This window comes from Haliaeetus albicilla, chromosome 25 (assembly GCF_947461875.1).
Source record: "Haliaeetus albicilla chromosome 25, bHalAlb1.1, whole genome shotgun sequence".
Lineage (NCBI taxonomy): Eukaryota > Metazoa > Chordata > Aves > Accipitriformes > Accipitridae > Haliaeetus > Haliaeetus albicilla.
The window spans coordinates 2,580,480-2,598,429 of record NC_091507.1 but is presented as its reverse complement, the minus strand read 5'-3'; the positions used below and the strand labels follow the sequence as shown (position 1 = coordinate 2,598,429).

General features: G+C 44.4%; 1 protein-coding gene and 1 long non-coding RNA gene across 2 annotated transcripts; both read left to right on the top strand.

Moving 5' to 3' along the window:
• The first annotated feature begins 297 nt into the window (after positions 1 to 297).
• LOC138681950 (uncharacterized) lies at positions 298 to 14,956 on the top strand. The gene is made up of 3 exons (XR_011322184.1): positions 298 to 1,231; positions 7,658 to 10,087; positions 12,099 to 14,956. It is a non-coding gene; the product is annotated as an uncharacterized lncRNA (long non-coding RNA).
• A 966-nt stretch (positions 14,957 to 15,922) lies between these two features.
• On the top strand, positions 15,923 to 17,408 carry TMSB4X (thymosin beta 4 X-linked). The gene is made up of 3 exons (XM_069770389.1): positions 15,923 to 16,071; positions 16,576 to 16,689; positions 16,951 to 17,408. Exons 2-3 carry the CDS (start codon positions 16,590 to 16,592, stop codon positions 16,983 to 16,985), a joined length of 135 nt encoding a protein of 44 aa, XP_069626490.1. The 5' UTR covers positions 15,923 to 16,071; positions 16,576 to 16,589; the 3' UTR covers positions 16,986 to 17,408.
• Positions 17,409 to 17,950: the final 542 nt, after the last annotated feature.

Sequence of the window (17,950 nt, the reverse complement as noted above, 5' to 3'; positions counted from 1 at the left end):
ACTACAAGATGTAAAGAAGCTCCTTTCAGGAGAAGTAGATATCCATTGATCCTGCAATAATTGTACAAAATTGGAATGAACACAAGAATATGCATTTTTTAAAAAATGAACTTTTAAAGTTCACAGTGCTTTACAAAGCAACACCTAATATTCAAACAGGTGTGAGTGGACTGGGGTAAGACAATGCACTCCATATCCTGCCCTGGGAATCACTTACCACCTTCACACGATGAAATTTTCCCTGTAAGAACTAAACACCATTTTCCAACATGTTAATCTGTTTTTTTCCTTCAGCAGGAACTGCCTGGATGACACCACACATGGGGCAGGTGTGCTAATTTTAACCGCAACTGCCATCAGGATGTGGAGACTTTCAAGGATCTTGCCAGCAGCAGACTGTCCACCTGAGAGAGCAATTTCCCCCTACAGCTGGATAGAGAAAATACAGGAATATGTTTAGGCGTTTGCCTTCATATTCTACCACCGCGGAGGATTTAAGTATTTTGTAACGGAAAAACTCATTTCCTCTTTCTCTCAAACACCTCATTCCCCGCGCTGCCAAATACACAAGAGAAAGCGTATTGTCCTGTGAGAGGCTGTGAGTAAGCTCTAAAATATGGGTTAGGGATGAAAACATGTAAGCAAATATCTGTTGCTTCATCTGCGTTAATTATTGGCATCTGTTAATGAGATCCTTATTCAGACTGTACATTTCTGATCATTCCCTTATCCATATGATCCATATTATCCATGATAATATGAAGTACACAGGTTTATGCACTGGAGCATTTTGTGCATCCGTGGTTATTCCACGCCCTGTGGTTGCTGCGCGGTGGCAGCAGCCTCCGTGCTGCCTCGGCTGGGGGCTTGAGTGCCTCGGCTGAGGAGCAGAGCCATGACAGACACCACAGAGAGCCTTCCCTCGCAAAATGAGGGCTGAAATTTTCGTCCCACCTTCGGACCTCAGCAGTGCAACCTCCCTCTTGGTCTTGGTGATGCTCGCCACAGGCTGCGATTTCAATCTCTGTCCAAACAGAGAGGAGAAGCCAGTCCTTTGACCCAACTCAGGGAGCTGCTTGTGCCTGAAAAATCACGATCGTTGCATCAACCTTAAGACTCATCCTTTGTCTTTGTTGAAAGACCGGCTGGCATCAGGGTGACCGTGCGGTGGGACGCAAGCCCCTCGCTGTGGCCAGCTGCCATGGAGTGACCAGTGGCTGCGGTCACGGAGGTGCAAGGGCTCGCAGAGGCGAGGGCAGGTTGGGGATGGGGGGGATGGCTGTGCACCGGGCTCAGCTGTGCTGCTGACCAGCAGGAAAGACTTTATTTATTCCAGACCTTAGCAACCGAGCCATAGAAAATGAATACAAGGTCCTACTCCACTTCTGTGAGTGCTGAGGGTTTAGGCTAGATTGGGCTCAGAGATGAGATGTGACAGAAGTTTTTTAAAAAAAAAACTTAAAAAATGGTACAGAGCTTGCATTGAAAGGCTGCATGGAAAACCCTGTGGGGTAGCATTGGTCTCCCCTGGGTCTTAATGCAGAAAGGTCTGCTGTTCCTCCCTCTTTTTTTCATGCTAAAAGGAGAATTATCCTTATAATTCTTTGACAGCAGAATTATCAATATTTGTGGAGCCACTACCCCTGCTGGATGTCTGCAAAGGATCAGGTATAAGGCATAAAGAAGTATTTCCATTCAAGGATTGTTTCTGTTAAGATACAATTTGTGGCTCTTCATTTCACAAGAAAGGCTTCCATTAACATCGTTGTGGCCTATGTGGGAAGAGGATGTTCGGGGCTCAGCATTAGCTCTGTTGATTTATTTGTGCAAATTGTACTCCTTTCCACTCAGTGATACTGCACAGACTGTGACCCAGGCTTACGCCCTAAGCCTCATACTTCCTTCTGCGTGGCTGATACCTAAAACTATCAGACGATAACATGATCCTGCCTCCCTACTGTATCCAGAGCCCTTTGTGAGCCCAGTGATTTACCTGGAAAATGCAGGAACAGGCAAGAGTCTTAAGATCCCCGTATACCTATTTCATGCAAGATCCTCATCACTCAGTCAACAGATCCCAGGTCAAGTTATCAGACCTGCTTAGTGTCTCTTTAAAGGGAATTAAGTACCCAAATACCTCTGAGAATCTGGATAATTAAGTGGCTACTAAAGATGGGATTCATCTCACCTAATGTTAGCTATTTAAAAGTTAAGCAGCTACTGTAAGGTAGTGCTTTTATACTCTCCTACAGTCAATGGGATGGCAGGGAGAGGAAACTGGGGAGTGATTAATTTCCCTCGTCCTCAACTTCTATCCTTGGATGAATCACCCAAGAGATGCCATTGCACTGACTGTGGGAAAAGCCTGGGCTACAGCTGCAGATTGACTTTAGGTAGGATGACTCGTACCCTCTGTGATGCTTTCAACAGCAGTTAGGGCAATCAGGGAACGTCCATTATTTCTGCAAGCAAGACTGAGGTTTCCAAGCCACTTCCGTGTTTTTGAGAAAGAAAATGTCCTCCAAGCTGCTAATAAAAATCCTCCTCTCAAAACACCTCTCACCTCGGCAGAGAACCGATTGCTGATTCTTCCTCTTAGTGGACACGTTTCGTATGGGTTTCCCATCCTGGCTGTATTTCTTCAGTTTGCTTACGAGAACATGACACAGGAGCACTCTCAGAGGCCCTAGTGGAGTCAGGATATTTTACACAAACTGCTTTCCCCTTATCCAGAAAAAGAAATTGGATTGGCTTGAATCACTGCTGGCAGTTTTTTATCATGACATTATCTTCCAGGTATTTAATTTTTTTTCTGAGGTTTGAAGTTAGGCTGTCAAGTCTATAATCTGGTAGTTTTCTGTATTCCACCATTTAAAAATGGGTATGGTCTTTGACCTTTACTGCTTTTCAGAGACCTCTCTTGTCTTCTCCACATTCTTTGAAGATCCCCCTATGCCTAAGTTAGTACTTTGATTTTCTCCATAAATATTTTAAGTCAAATTTAATCAGAATGATTCAGCTTGAATACATTTATCTTACCCACACTGTCTAGCCCAATCTTCCTTTAGCTTGAACTTCACTCCTGTTTTCAACTGTCTAAATTAATGTGATTAAGTCCTTGGCACAGTTTACCTTTGGCACCCAAAGGCATGAAGTATTTTCTCATTTAGCTTAAAATCTTTTAGGGGGACTTAAGTTTTAGCCACTCATATTTGCTCAGAATTTTTTGTTTCCTGAACATGGGTACTTACTGCTCTGTCATGCCCCATATTAAGGCAGATGGGCCTCACCAACTAAATGAGGGAGTGATAGGGAATAAGACCAACAATCTTGTGAGAAAAATCCTAGGAGGTACAGCAATTATCTGGGAAATGGGAGATCCTGTGCATTCAAGCCAGGCCCCTTCTTGCCCCTTGTCCTAACCCTTGCACTCATGCTTGTGCAGTGTTTCCAACCCACCACGGTCTAGGTGAGGGGTGCACGTCAGGTTTAAAATGCTCTCCTGGGATGTTAAGGTTTTAACCCCACAGGGACTGAGTAGCTCCATCTACCCGGAGGTCGCGACATCTTTGGAAACGGCGGTGCAAAGAGCAGACACAAGCCCACGCCGCACCTCTGCTCTGCAAAGGGCCAGGGGACTTCATGAGTGGGGGACAGGGGTGCTCAGTATCCCCCTGAGCACCAGTGGAAGGGGTGGCGGAGTGGACCAAGAGTGGGAAATGCCCCTGGTCCCTCCATAGTCAAACCCAGGAAACGTGATTACACGCAGACCGCCTCTTCCCCTGCAGGCTTGCCACACTGCCCATCGTAGCCTTCAGATCAAGTGTGGCAGTGACATTAAGGCAGACTTGGTTTTTTCCCCTGCTCTCCAGGCTGCATACTCAAATGTTCAGTGAAGCATTGCCTATGTTGGGCATCTGAATTACGGTGGACTGGATTTCATCTATCTAATGTTGCTGACGTATTTGTAAAATCTCAGAGGAATATTGATATTAAGCAACCACAAGAGTACTTTAATACATAATTTGAAAAGTGGCAGATTTACATAAACTATTTAAGAAGCTGAGAGAAAAATTATCCCAAATTCCCATTTATACCAAGTCATTTTACAGTGTCTCTTGAATTCTTGCCCAAAAAAAGGCTTGGGCCAAAAATTTATGTCAGGAAATAATTAATCCATTCTCTGAGGGAGGCTGATCAGCCTCACTTTATACTTCATTCTTTCTCCATTACCAGCACGTCCTTTATCCTTCGTTTCTTTCCTTTGCCCATTAACTGAAAACAAACAGTAGCATTCTCTCCCCAAGACAGTTCTCACTAGAAGTATCAAAAGTAGTCTCTGATCCCCACTCCATCTCAGCTGATATCAACCCTCCTGATGGTCTGGTGGTAACAGGGGGATGGCCACAAAATTGACCTATTTTGGCACCAAACCACAGGAAAAAGGCAAATGCTAATGGAATACTAATTTAGATATTATCCATGGCAGACCTTCACTTGTGCAAAAGAAATAATGGATGCTTTTAATGTTTTAAATTCAGGGTGAGTTACTACGGATTCTGGGTGCAGATGGGCAACTACCCAGATTAATAAGCATAAATGACTTCTTGTGCTGGCTGACTTTGCATGTTATCTTTCCCTGATTTCAAAAGGGGCTTTGGATGTCAGAAAGAAGACTCACAGATTCAACGGGTGAAATAAGAAGAGCAGTTCCCATATGCGACTTCTTTGTCTGTGGCTAGTTCCAGATATAAAAGGAAAAGGCTAATCAAACTGCTGAGCTCCAAAAAATTGCCCAGAGCATTTCATAATGGCATAGGATAGGTCATTTTGAGCAATCCATTCATAAGTGCATTAATACGACTCATGTGCAACTCCACTTGGTCTTACCTCAGCAAAATCGTATCCCTTGCAAATACCCACTTGCCCACTCTCTGTTTCATGATATTATTTCTTTTCTCCCTAATGGTGTTTTGTTTACTAGTCATTACCATTAAAAGCATGATGTTATGGCATGTAAAAAGCAAATGCAGATGGATGCAAGGAAAGAGGACTGGTTTGAACTGCTCCTCCACTTCAGTAGTGGAGGAGAGAAGAGAGGCGAGGCAAGGAGAGGAGACGTGGGGGTTTTGACAGTCTGCAGCAAGAAAGACCACTTGCTGCTTTTTCCGAGCTCATTCAGAAGCTCTGCTCTGTTACACTCAGGAAAGGGAAGCAATACACGGGAGTGTATGAGCAATATAGTAGCAAGCAATAAATTCGAAAACTTCAGCATGCCATTAAAAGACTGACTAGTTTACTCCCATCTGGGACAACTGCCTAAGCATTCAGTAGCAATAATATCACTCTGACTAGACAGGTAAGTCCTGGGTGACACCGCAGGTGGGACTGAACGGTGGTCACTGTGCTTTGCTCCATTCTCTGCCTAGAAAATACAGGCACCACACAGAAAGGGAGGCAGTCTCAAAAGCCATGACAAGGGTCATGAAGGGAACCTGATTGGGCTGCACAAGGTTGCTGTCAAAAGAATATAAGAAAAAGGATCCTGGTGAAGATTTAATAAAGGAAATGAATGACACATAGAGGAAAAAGAATAACTGGGGATGTCTGTTTATCACTTGCCCTCATGCAACAGAAGCTGATCGCCAGTAAGAGCGGAACGCCGTGCATCTGCAGTTGATAAAAAATTTTCTCACACAACAAAAAATTAACTTCGGGAGTTCTTGTCACAAGATATCAAGGAGAAGAGCTTGGTAAAACTCACAAAAAAGGTCATCAAGCAAATGTACAGTTACGTTCTTCTGTTCTCCTGGAGGAATGTAAAGCATCATGCTTCCCTCCAAAGGGAATCAATAATGGATGTGGAAGCATCCATACAGCGGTCCTTGTATGGATCCTTGCAATTTTCCCATGTTGATCACTTCCTGTACTCAGACCTGAATATTTACCTCCATCCTGTTTTTTCCTGCTGTTTCTAATCTATGGCAGTATTTTTGCCTCACTGTCTGAGTTCAGAGTCCCCATAAGAGATCTCTCCCATAGGCTTTTTTTAAAAATAAAGTAGTTACTGATTCTCTTTTATCTTCTGCTCTACTAGCCCTCGTATTCTAATGTGTTAGGAAGCAACAGCTTAATATATTCCAGAAGCAATACTAAGACATCATAGAAAACTTTCTGAGCATATGTTAAAACTCCAATTATAATTCAGCTAATGAACCCATACAAACCTTCAATTAAATGAAACGTATGCAGTGCTGTCTACCCAGTGAAGTACTTGCCCGGCAGTTGACTGTAATAAGATTATGTGGATTCCTAGCAGATCTGCTTCCTCAAAGCTTTTGGAGTAACTTACTATATTGCAAATTAAATTGATAACAAGTGAGTGCTCCGCTCTCTGACTGCAGGTTCCCCATCATTGAGTCCCTCATTCTCACCAAGAACAGGAAACTGAAAAGCCTCAGCGTTTCCTCTTGACTGATTCCCTTCACACTCCTTGCTCTGTCTGTCTCCCATTAGGAAGGAAAAAAATCCATAAATGGTAGGGTTTTGTCTTTGGCTTTGTTGTTTTTTATTTTAAAAAGTGGACAAAACTAGTCTTCAAAATCTTTGTTTCACCTTCAAAATAAATTATCTTATTTTCCAAGTATTGTGTAAACAGCAGCTGTTAGCAAATCCAAAGAAAGTTATTTATGGAGCACATAACCATGGAGTTGGAAGCCCGTATACTGTAGATGGTTAGAGGATGCTGAAGCAATTATGCCCAGTAGTATGGGCTGAAGAAAGACGTTTGACTGAACACCAACAAAATCTTTTGTTTCCTGTTGAAGTATTCTATGGATTCATTCAGACGGCCAACAGAATATCCTCCTGCTGCTGTTAACAGAGTTGCATTCTTATTTTTCTGATAACCTCGTATTACTCTGGGAGAGGATAGATAATTTTAGATTCCTCATATTAGGGAATTTTAGAAAAGGAGCATATAGCCTAATTATTAGCAGTATTCCCTTAATGCTCAGAGCCTTCCTTACGGCAGTGTGTTGGAGTTGCAAACGCAGAACAAAATGATGGGTTCAGACTCACTGCAGGAATTGGAGCAGCCATTCTGCTCACCAGCGAGTGACAAATGAAGCTCTTGCTAGGACTCTGCCCCAGCATCAGCAGGAGGGAGTCTCTTTAGACCCATGTAAGGCATTACTCACTCAACAAGAAAACCACTCCACATTTACAGAGTCCTAGTCCCTTACTGCCTTGAAGAATCTGAAGCAAATTTGAGATTTTTCAACTCTGTGGCAAAGGTGGGCATAGTAGTAAACTGCATGTGAACATTAAGTTTGTGTATGAACCCACTGTGTGGCCTATGTTTCAATTCAGTACCATCTTTTAATGGGTGAAAATTTGCGGCAGGGTGGATGCTCCTGGGATGCAGATGGGAGAGTTTAGCAGAGTGTGGGCTGTGCCTCTGTCATGCAAACAGCAGCACATACCGCAGCCCTCCGTGCTCAGGAGGGATGGGATGGCACAGGATGATGAATCTTTTCAGGAAATCCATTTTGGCTGAGGAGCCTGAGTTTGTCCTCTTAAATAATTTTGCTTGTGTCAGTAATCCGTCCAAATAGAACTGATTCTCCGTTGTCCTGCTGCTTTGTTTTCTTTTTAGTGGCCTGTAAACTGGATATGCTACATTAACCATTACTGCCTGGGTAGGATATTTTCCAGCAAGGTAAAAGATGTTAATGTGAATCACCCTCAGGCTAAGAAATATAACTAAAACCATGGAGCAAATATAACATAATGTAATGTAATATTAAATATATACACTACAGTATTATAATATTACATTACATTATACAATGTAATATTATATTATGCTGCATGTTTACATTGTATATCATATATATGACATATTTTATGTATTATATATTTTATATATATTATAAATTTTAATATATTTTATATAGATATGTTGTGGGTACATATACATATACGTAAGGATTATCATCACCACAATCTCTGGCCACATTTTCAGAGAAACAGTGGAAACAATCACATTTTTGAGGAGTCAGGGTTCCTAGTGTGTGTTAGCCATGGTCTGAACAGGCACTAAGGGATTCTGAAGTGATTTCATTTCTCAATCTTTGATAAACCTAGTCAAGAGTGAGGCACTGGGTGCTCAGAGATGCTGTGGTTTCTGTGGCTGTTTCAGGATGCGCCTATGTCTTTTCTGCTGAAGCTGCCCTACAATTTATACATATACAATCGTATTTCTGCCAAATAAGCCAGTGTGGGAGGACTAACACTAGCAGATGTGGTGTGAAGTTTATCGGGAGAAAATTACCCCTTACGGAATTTGCGAGTGTGTCTAAACAGAGTAACATCTACGCTCAGCGTGTATTGCAGTCACACACATGAAATTTTTGATCTAGTACGTGGCTCCCTCCAACTGTCCCGTGCAGGCGTGGCTTCATTTTAGACCTGGAGTCTTGGAATATTTTGGCTATTATTACAAGTATCGCAGATGTGTAGCATTCGAAGCGTGTGTCGATACAAACCGCAGCCCACTGGTGGCAGCAGTTCGTTACCAGTGGACCAAACTGTGTGAACAGCATGGGGGCTGCACACATACCTGATTTATGGGTAGAGACATCCAACTTTCACCTCTAGTTCAATCTACAGGGCTGCTCCTCTTTCTCATCCCATAATTCTGATTTTATCAAGACCGCAGCTGTGAAATAAAACTTATATTACAAGTGTAGGAGACTAATCAGCAGAAGATAAAGAGCTACACATATAAGTTGAGACGTGTTCCCTTTGGGAAGTTTGATACCATCCCCAGTTTCACATCCATTCTGTTTAAGGCACATTGAATAACTGCAATAAATGGAAGTTGGACTCAGTCCCATCCTTATTAATATCAGTAGCAAAACACTCATGGACTGAAAAAATTGGATCCTGCGTATTTTTGCTCTTTCTGCTCCTGTGTGATAGTTCACATTCACGTGCAAAGTAGCAGTACACCTCCCTGCAGAAATGAGCTCTGCCTGCCCGCCTGCCTGCAATGATGTGTTTTGGCAATAATCCCACTACGTCAATACATATTAGTGTTACTGTTGTTGTTTCTCCTGTGCATGTGTGCGGTAACTTCCTACCAACCTTAAAACATGCCAGGGAATGCTTTTGTTTCTGCCAGACATAAACAAACTTGTACCTAGTGATAATGAGCAACAGAGGTGACACTTGAGCGAGCAGATGCCACAGCCCCTGCTACCACCAGAAACTGTGAGTAACTCTGAGCGCAACTCTTCCTGCAAGGGAAAATGGACTCTGCTCCATCTGTCCCCGCCACCGCTTTTTACTGCCAGTGACCGTGTCCTTGGGCGCGCTTCTCTAGGCTTGATACTTTAAACACAAGAATCACAAGCGTTAGCAATCTTTAACCTCTAGCACTGGTCCCTACCCTTCCGCGTGGCATAACCTGAACACTCCTATGGGCAGAGTGATGCTTTCCTGAGGCCCCTGCCTGCCTGCCTTAATTGCCCCAACAGTAATACTAGTCAAGCTGAGATTGTTTGAAAAAGTGAGACATAGACAAGCCTGGGAAAATTCTAAATGCCTACCAAGCACAGGGTCCTTTTCAACCCACATGTCCCACGTGTGTGACTTTGCTTCAACAGATGTCCCTCCCAGTTCCCACCTCTGATTGCGCTCAGATGTTGTAACTCCCCTCTGAAAGAGAAACATGAGGGCGAAAGACGTGAACGTTTCAGGAGCTGTGTGGGTGCCAGGACAGCCTTTTCTGTCACACACGTTGGTGGGGTGATGAAGCCTTCACGCTGCGAGAGCTGTGCCTTTCATCCTCAAGAAGGTGACCCCTCCGAGACACACACGCTCTTTGTCCCTGCCACCAGTGGAGTACACCAGAAATCCATGGCTGTGGCAGTCATGAGAAGAACTTCTTCTCCCTTGCTTTTTACAAACTGGCACTGTGAAGAAAGCATCACATCAATAAAGTTTAAATAACTGGATGTGCTTTACCCCAACAGCTCCATCCTTCATTCCTCACTCTGGTGAAAGCTCCGACGCCAAGGAGGTGAGTCAGGTTTTGAGCAGACCTCCTAGCCATTTCTACATCTGGTTGGGTGGCAAGCTTAGTTTCTTCTTTCTTTTTTTTCCCCCTAAAAATAAATGAAATTAAGAAGGGAGTAGTGGAGAAAAATAAATAGCTAGATTAGATAGATAAACCCACATGTAAACTTTGAAAAATCTTGCCTGCCTACAATCTTACAAGAGACAAATGATTGTTGCACTTGTATGAGTTTGGGGAGCCGAAAACACAAAGGAGCTTGCTGGCTGAATATGCTTAAGATGGTTTTAAAGTGAATGCCTCAGATACGGCTAGCAGCATTCAGCACAAGTGGTAAAATCCACCCAAGAAAATCAACACAAAGCAATAAACCTGGGGTGAGTTCCAAGTTGCCACTGGTTTACAGCCAGCTGAGAGATAGCTATAGACGGAGCACATAGCACAGGTGTGGTCTCAAGGGTAGTGCTGTTTTCTAAGCTAAATAAATTAATCCTTCTGTATGCTCATGCATAGTGACTTACGCCACTCTTCTGTATCACGTCCAATTATGTCATGAGAATGTCAGCTTTGGAGGGAGGAACCCCACTGTTGGAATGACATAATTCAACTAACTAATGATGTCAGGTACATTTTGTTGCTCTGCAACTCATCCATGAGTACAGTACGAAGCATGGGCATCCCGGGGATGTTCACTGATGGGTATTTCCCTATCTCTGTGCTCTTTCTTATGAGCAAGTGGATTGGCAATGCCCGAAGGGGCTGCCAAAGGCCATACAATAGCCTAGGCAGTTTGACGCTATTAGTCATTGTTTTGTTCTGCGTGTTTACTTTGGTCATCCCTTTTTCAATGGGATTCTGATAAGAATAGCCGCCTTGTCTTTTGTAAATATGGACTTGCTTGTATGTTGAGACCACAGTATTTTGAATGTATATCTAGCCTTATCTTTGCATTGAAAGAAACTCATATTTAATGGTGACATAAAAATCCAGTCTCTCCATTTGCCTGAGATTTCTGTTTGCAATCTCTGTTGACACCCATGCGCATGCTGTATGATTAGCAGTTTTACTTAGGAGAAGCCTAACGTTGGAAGATCAAGGGGTTGCTGAGTTGCACTAGGAGAAATGATTCATTATGCTTTTGTGATGCATTATGCTCATGTTGTCACTTACACACTTTCAAAATTATTGTTTTTACTCATATAAACAAGAGGCAAGAAAAGCTGCCACAAAATTCTGAAAGTGATGACAAGCTCTTGTGAAAATTTGGCACAGAGATGCCTTCTTCAGGTGGGAGATGTGCTAGGGTATTGTTTTCAGTTCTCAGGTAGTTTGTAAATCAGCCACTGTTTCTAGAGATAGCTTTTAAACGTAGCTTTGCACATGCATCTGGCAGCAAGGAACTCCAGCCAAAACAGGCCGTTTGGACAATTTCAGTTCACAGACCTGTCCAAAAGATCCCTTGTGTGAAACACGTAAGACAAATAAGTAAAAGCTCGGTGGTTCCCTGCAAACTTAAAGAAATCTTTCTGGAAGTTGGAACCATACTTCTCTTGCTTCTTTTCCATTTATTAAAAATTTCAGAACATGATGACAATAAATTCTTTGCATCCCTCAAAAGCTGGAAACCACAGCTGAAGGCCTGCTCATCTTTTATTGCTTACGGGTATAGGGAAGGCAAGGAAAGCAGAGTCAGGCAGATTGGTGTGGGAGAGGAGCATCTGTTCCTGGAGGGTACTTAGCTTCCCATGCAGCAATCTGAGCTTCCCAACCTGGCTTCTCCTCTCCCACAAGCACTACTTTCCTAAAGTCATGACCTGTTGCAAAGTTCCCTTTGTCAAGCACAGTAAAAAAGGAAATGCCGCTACTTGGCAAGCCAATTAGTGCCAGTATTGGTCCAGCTAGGACAGGCATTTTGCAAACCCTCTTCTGAAATTAAGCTGAGGGGGGATGGGAAGGCTCTCCTTGTAAACACGTTGCTCCATGAATCAATTACCCATTTTTTTTTTTTTAATCGTAGATAGTATTTGGTGGAATGTGACACAGCACAAATATTGTGCTCTGACAGTTGCACAACTGAACACCCAAACCCTGATGTGACTGTCGACACCCTTCTGCTGCTGGCAGGGATGCAGTGCAGCAAGAAACTACCCAAAGGGATTGTCTCTTCACTTACACTCTCAGGATCACTGCCAGCTCCTGTTTCCTCTAGCGGTATATGGAGTGAGAGAAAGCATTCTCTCTCAGAGAGTCAAGCATGTGAAAAGAAGATTTCACATGTGAAACTGAGACCTGGAAAACAATCACTTGGCTTCTTGTCCTTTAATTTATTTTCCATATGATTGAGAAATTTACATACAGAGTTTATTTTTATCTTACTAGTCATCCGATGTGCCTAGGATCCCATTGTGAATAATAAGCTGAAATGGGAATTAATCTTGGGTGCTTTATCACATAGACATTTCATGTTGCCCTAATTTTCCTTTTTCTTTTTTCTTTTTTTTTTTTTAATAAATGCATAGACTTTATGGCAGAATTAGCGTAAGGCTAGAAGATTTGTGCTCCTGATCGTGTTTCAAAACATTCTTCACAGAGAGCTCAAGGAAAAGCCCACTGAAGTCAATCTGAGATACAGACACTTTCACCGACATCTGTTAATATCTGATTAAGCTCCTGTTGCATGGCCTTGAGCAAGTCTTTTATCATCACATTTTCGCAAACCCGAGCAGTACACACTTACCTGCAAAAGGAGCGTTTGCGTTTTTTACAAGGCTTCAAGCATGGATGTACAAATGAGACGCAAGAACCATGGTTTACCACTTACTACCTTTACTACTATGTGAACTTCCTAGAAGGCAAGAAAGAACTTGCCACCTTGCTCTAGTTGAAACCCTCAAAGGTGTTAGCTGAAAACTATGTTAGTGACAGTCCAATTTCCTTCTTGCAAATGGGATCAGCAATGTGCTGAAAAGCGCTCTCCTTTAACATGCAAATGACTGAGACAGCGCATGTCTAGCCAGGTACTACATCGCCAAATATTTGTTGACTGAAATTTTTTTAAAAAGAAACTGTTGACACAAAACCCTGTAAAGCAATGGGGAAAAAAATGGAGTAGCTCATCAATACCCAAAATAAGAATTCCTAAGCTAGCTATCCTTTACACCATGTGGCCTAGGATGTTTACTGAGGGTGTCAGCTCTGCCCCATTCAAGTGTGCTTTGGAGTTTGTTATTCCCAGAAGTTATCTGACATGGGGCAGTCTTGTATGAACACGTACCTTCCTCGCATTCTCCAAATAGAAACAAACAGAAGCAAACATAAAAGGACACGGAGGTATTCAATTCTGTAGCTACACTACTAACACAAAATGCTATAAAGAGGATTTACTTTCACAGAAATTAGCCTATGTCCTGCCACCAAGATGCAACACCCTCATTTTGCTTCAGCGGAACAATGCTGTCTTCATATATGTAGTAAAGTACATATGACATTTCTAAGATACTGTGACTATCTCAGTATTAATCCACCAGGAAGGAAATATAGGAAGGCAAAGAAGGAGCAAAAGTGTAAATCTTTTATTTGCCTCCATCTCTCAGAACTATAATTGAATCTAAACTCAGCAGAGGAGCCCGGTTTGCAGATAGCGGCAAAGCTCCATCTAAGACTGTGGGTTACACTGATTTAAGGGATCTGTGGCTCTGTCCCAAAATGAGCAGAAGCAAAAGAAGGCAGTACTGCTACTGGACAAGTGGCTTCTGAAAAATCACCCCAGTCCCACAAACATTCACTGTTCTGCAATTTCAGGAGCACATTTCCCGCACTGAGGACAGGGGAATACTGATTTGCTCAGACACACGGGAAAGCGACTGCAGCAGCCACAGAGCAGAACAATTTTAAAGAATATTTGTATTAAATTTACCCTCACTTAAGAGGCAAAAAAACCCTTTGGCAAAACTGAAAAGTCTGAGGCTGTAACATCATTGGGGATGCTGATGAACCGATCATCAGAGAAATTTCATAGTTCCTAGTCACAAGGTTCAATGCTCAAAAGCGTCAAAGCAGTAAAAGGCCATAAACTCATTTTACAGAACTTCCTCAAAAGCTAGCAGAGTTAGCTGGTATCCAACACAGAAGATCCCTCGGGAATGCTTTTAATGCCATTATTATGAAAATCTGTAGATATTCCCAAATTATATGATCTATTCCTTGCCATTTCTTTCCTAAGCAATTCCTTTGGCCTTCAGTGTCGCAGGGTCCCTGGCTCCCAGGAATACTTTTAGCTCACACCATTGCTCTCAGGGATAATAGTCTGTTCATCTCGATTTTGGAGGTGCTCATGGACTAGAGGAGGAAACCAGACTTTACACCTCACACCTTCAAAGGTGAAGGAGCTCAGGTTTAGGAAGACTCTGGGCTGACTGGAAATCCTGGTTCACTTATAGGAAGTATCATTGGGGTTCCCGTGGGGACAAGATTTTGCTCCCTTGAAATTACAGCGCTGGAAATGCTATGAAAAATGGCCAGCCAAGGGGGAGAGGACAGCCATGAAACAGAGGAAGCAGCATCCCCAGGGAATTTATTGAAATGTATTTACAGTTCTCCTCGCATATATTAATACTGTTTGTGACTCAGGGCTTTTAATTCATCAGCAATCACCCTCACATCAGATACCCTGCTGGAGGGCAGGGACCAAGGAGCACTACACGACATGGTTCCCACGCAGATGTCCCAGAAGCAGCAGAAACCAATTCCTGGGTGCCGGCTCCCGTCCCACCTCACACCTTGGGAGCGAGCGTGCCTCTGCTCCTTTGCAGAGCTGCCGCCAGACAAAGGCGCAGAGATTTTCCCCGACTCCTTGTCATTCAGCCACGCACAGATACACCCCCCCCCCCTTGGTCTTTCAGCTCTTTCAACATCAATAATTCATTTTCTCACCCAAGGCAAAGGCAGAAACAGGAGTCACCCGTGCCGTACGCCCCCCTCTGCCCCCACCCAACAGCAACTGCCCATCCTCTAGCTAGATGCCGCTACTTTTGGACCGATGGCTGCTTGAGGTTTTGCTCTTTGAATTCCCCCCCAGCGATGCTGGGGACATCTGGGGCCCCTCCGGAGCGGGGGAAGCGACAGCACCGGGACCGGCCGGGAGGTGGCTCGCTGGGGCCAACCCGCTACCGGGAAGCCGGGGCTATTGTCTGCTGGACCGGCACCAGAGCACGGCCTGGCCCGGGAGCTGGGGGAGCCGGCCTTGCTCCGCTTTAGCAGCAGGGCTGCGAGCCCAGCGGTGGGATTTTCATCCTTCCCTTGCAGCAGGGTTGCAAGGACACCGACGGGCTTTTTTCTCTCCCTTGCAGGGTTGCAAGGACACCGACGGGCTTTTTTCTCTCCCTTGCAGCAGGGTTGCAAAGACACCGATGGGCTTTTTCTCTCCCTTGCAGGGTTGCAAAGACACCGATGGGGTTTTTTCTCGCCCTTGCAGCAGGGCTGCAAAGGCAGGGGGGGGGGGGGGGGGGGGGGGTGCAGCTCCCGGAGCTCTGAAGGGACGAGGGTTTCGTATTTTCCTTCTAAAGGCGGAAATTTGAGTAATCAGCAGCGAGCTGGTATTGCTCAACCACACACACACACCCAGAGGCCCCCTACGTGTCCCAGACTGTCCCGGGGGTACCGGGGGGGGGGGGGGAACGGGATGATTTGGGGGTTTTAGGGTGTGTGTGTCCCCATGTGTGTCCCCCCGTGTGTGCCCGTAGCCGTGTACGCGCGGGGCTGAGGAGGGCTGGGCGGTTGAGGGAGGGGAAGGAAGAGAAGGCAAAAAAAAAAAAAGAGAGAGAGGAAAAAAAAGGCGGAAAGCGGCAAAATGGTTAGTGGGGGTGACGTCACCGCCATTTGCATAGGCGCGGGGATAAAACCGCCCCGCCAGCGAGCGCCCTTTATACTGGCGGTGCGGAGCGGCGGCAGCAGCGAGCGGCGGGGCTGAGCATCACCGCGCGGCGACACCGGTGGGTCCCGCCGCCCCCCCCTTCCCCTTCCCCCCCCCCCCATCCTCGGGTGTCATCGTGTCCTGTGTCCCCCCCCCCCAGTGCGGGCAGCAGGACCCCCTGCCCGCCATCCCTGCTGGGGAGGGGGTTTGTCCGGGGGGGGGGGGGGGGTGTTTGTCCGGGGGGGGGGTATTGCCTCCGAGCTTTGTTGCCGTCCCCGGGCTTTATATATGTTTTTTTTTTTTTAATTAATTTCCCCTTAAGGAGTTAAAACCCGCGGTCAGCGCCCGGCTATTGTGCTCCGCAGCGCGCAAACGCCGGGAGTTGCCCCCCCCCGCCCCGCCCCGCGCTGCAATGCTCGGATGCTGGATTAAATTTAACACTTTTAAACCCGATTATTCCTTGGAAATGCGCCGGGGACGAAGCGTTTTCTTTTCGGGGTGCGGCCCGGGGGGGTGTGGGGGGGTCGGGGAGCCCTCGCCCGGGGGTAACGGGTTTATTTTTTTTTTTTACCTTTGTGCCCAGAGTCACCTGCCAACATGTCCGACAAACCCGACATGGCCGAGATCGAGAAATTTGACAAGTCCAAATTGAAGAAGACAGAAACGCAAGAGAAAAACCCGCTGCCTTCAAAAGAAAGTGAGTGCGGGGGGGGCGGGGGCGGCGGGAGGAGACAAAGAGGGGCGGCGGGGGGGGGGGTTCGGGGCTGGGGCTGGGCAAACCCCGGCTTAATGGGCTGAATTGCTTTACGTTTCTATTTTGATCCGTCCGTATTTCGGTACGGACCGGTTTTACAAATGATAGGAATTGTCATGTGAATGCATTTCAGGTTCTCGAGCCTTATTTTTTTTTTTTCCTCCCTTTTTCTGTTTTGTTTTTTGTTTTTTTTCCCCTTTTTAGCAATTGAACAGGAGAAGCAAGCGGGTGAATCGTAATGAAATCTGCCCTTCCAAATTATGCACTGTACATTCCACAAGCATTGCCTTCTTATTTTACTTCTTTTAGCTGTTTAACTTTGTAAGATGCAGAGAGGTTGGATAAAGTTTAAAATGACTGTACTGCCCCTTTCACATCAAAAGAATAGAGAGAACTACTGACACTGAATGAAGGCGCTGCCTTTCCCTCTGCCTGTCTGGCTTTGGTCCTGGTGGCATGAAAGAGCTTGCATGTTGATGAAAGAAGAACTTGGGTGGGACTACAGTAAACTAGAGTAACACACGAATAAATGCAAAGCTGTACCAAGGTCCTGCGAGCTGTAAAATGCAGTTAATCGAGTGCCATTTTTTTTTTGTTCAAATGATTTTAATTATTGGAATGCACAATTTTTTTAATATGCAAATAAAATGTTTTAAAACCTGGATGGTATTTATGTCCTCTATTTGAAGAACTGTATCAAAGGATATGAAGCATAAAAGCTGGTACTGAGACACGGGATACTATGAAACCTTTGGAGATGACTCAAACCTCAATCACCATTCTAATTTTTTTCAATACGTGCTCTCGCCAATAGATAAATTCGCGATCCTCGAAGCTAGCTTTTAGACAAATTTCAGTAAAAAATTGCATGTCTTATAATTTACCATGTGAGTATATCACTTTAAATATTTCTTCTTTAATGTAGAGATTGATAAAGGCAAAATATTTGGCTATGTTTATTGCTTTGCCCTGCCCATAGCATAGCTCTTAATAAGAACCGTTCTGTACTGTTGCAGAGGTTCAACCTCACTTGTATAAATCCATAGTTGGTTTAATTAATTAAGGGTTGTTCTGCTGATAGAGTATTTAAAGGAAGATGTAACTTTAATTTCAAGTCCAAGATTGAACATAAGCTTTTTAGTATCCTAAAGCTATTTTAGTGGTTGGTGTCCCATGCAAATAAAAACCATTTTACTATAATCTC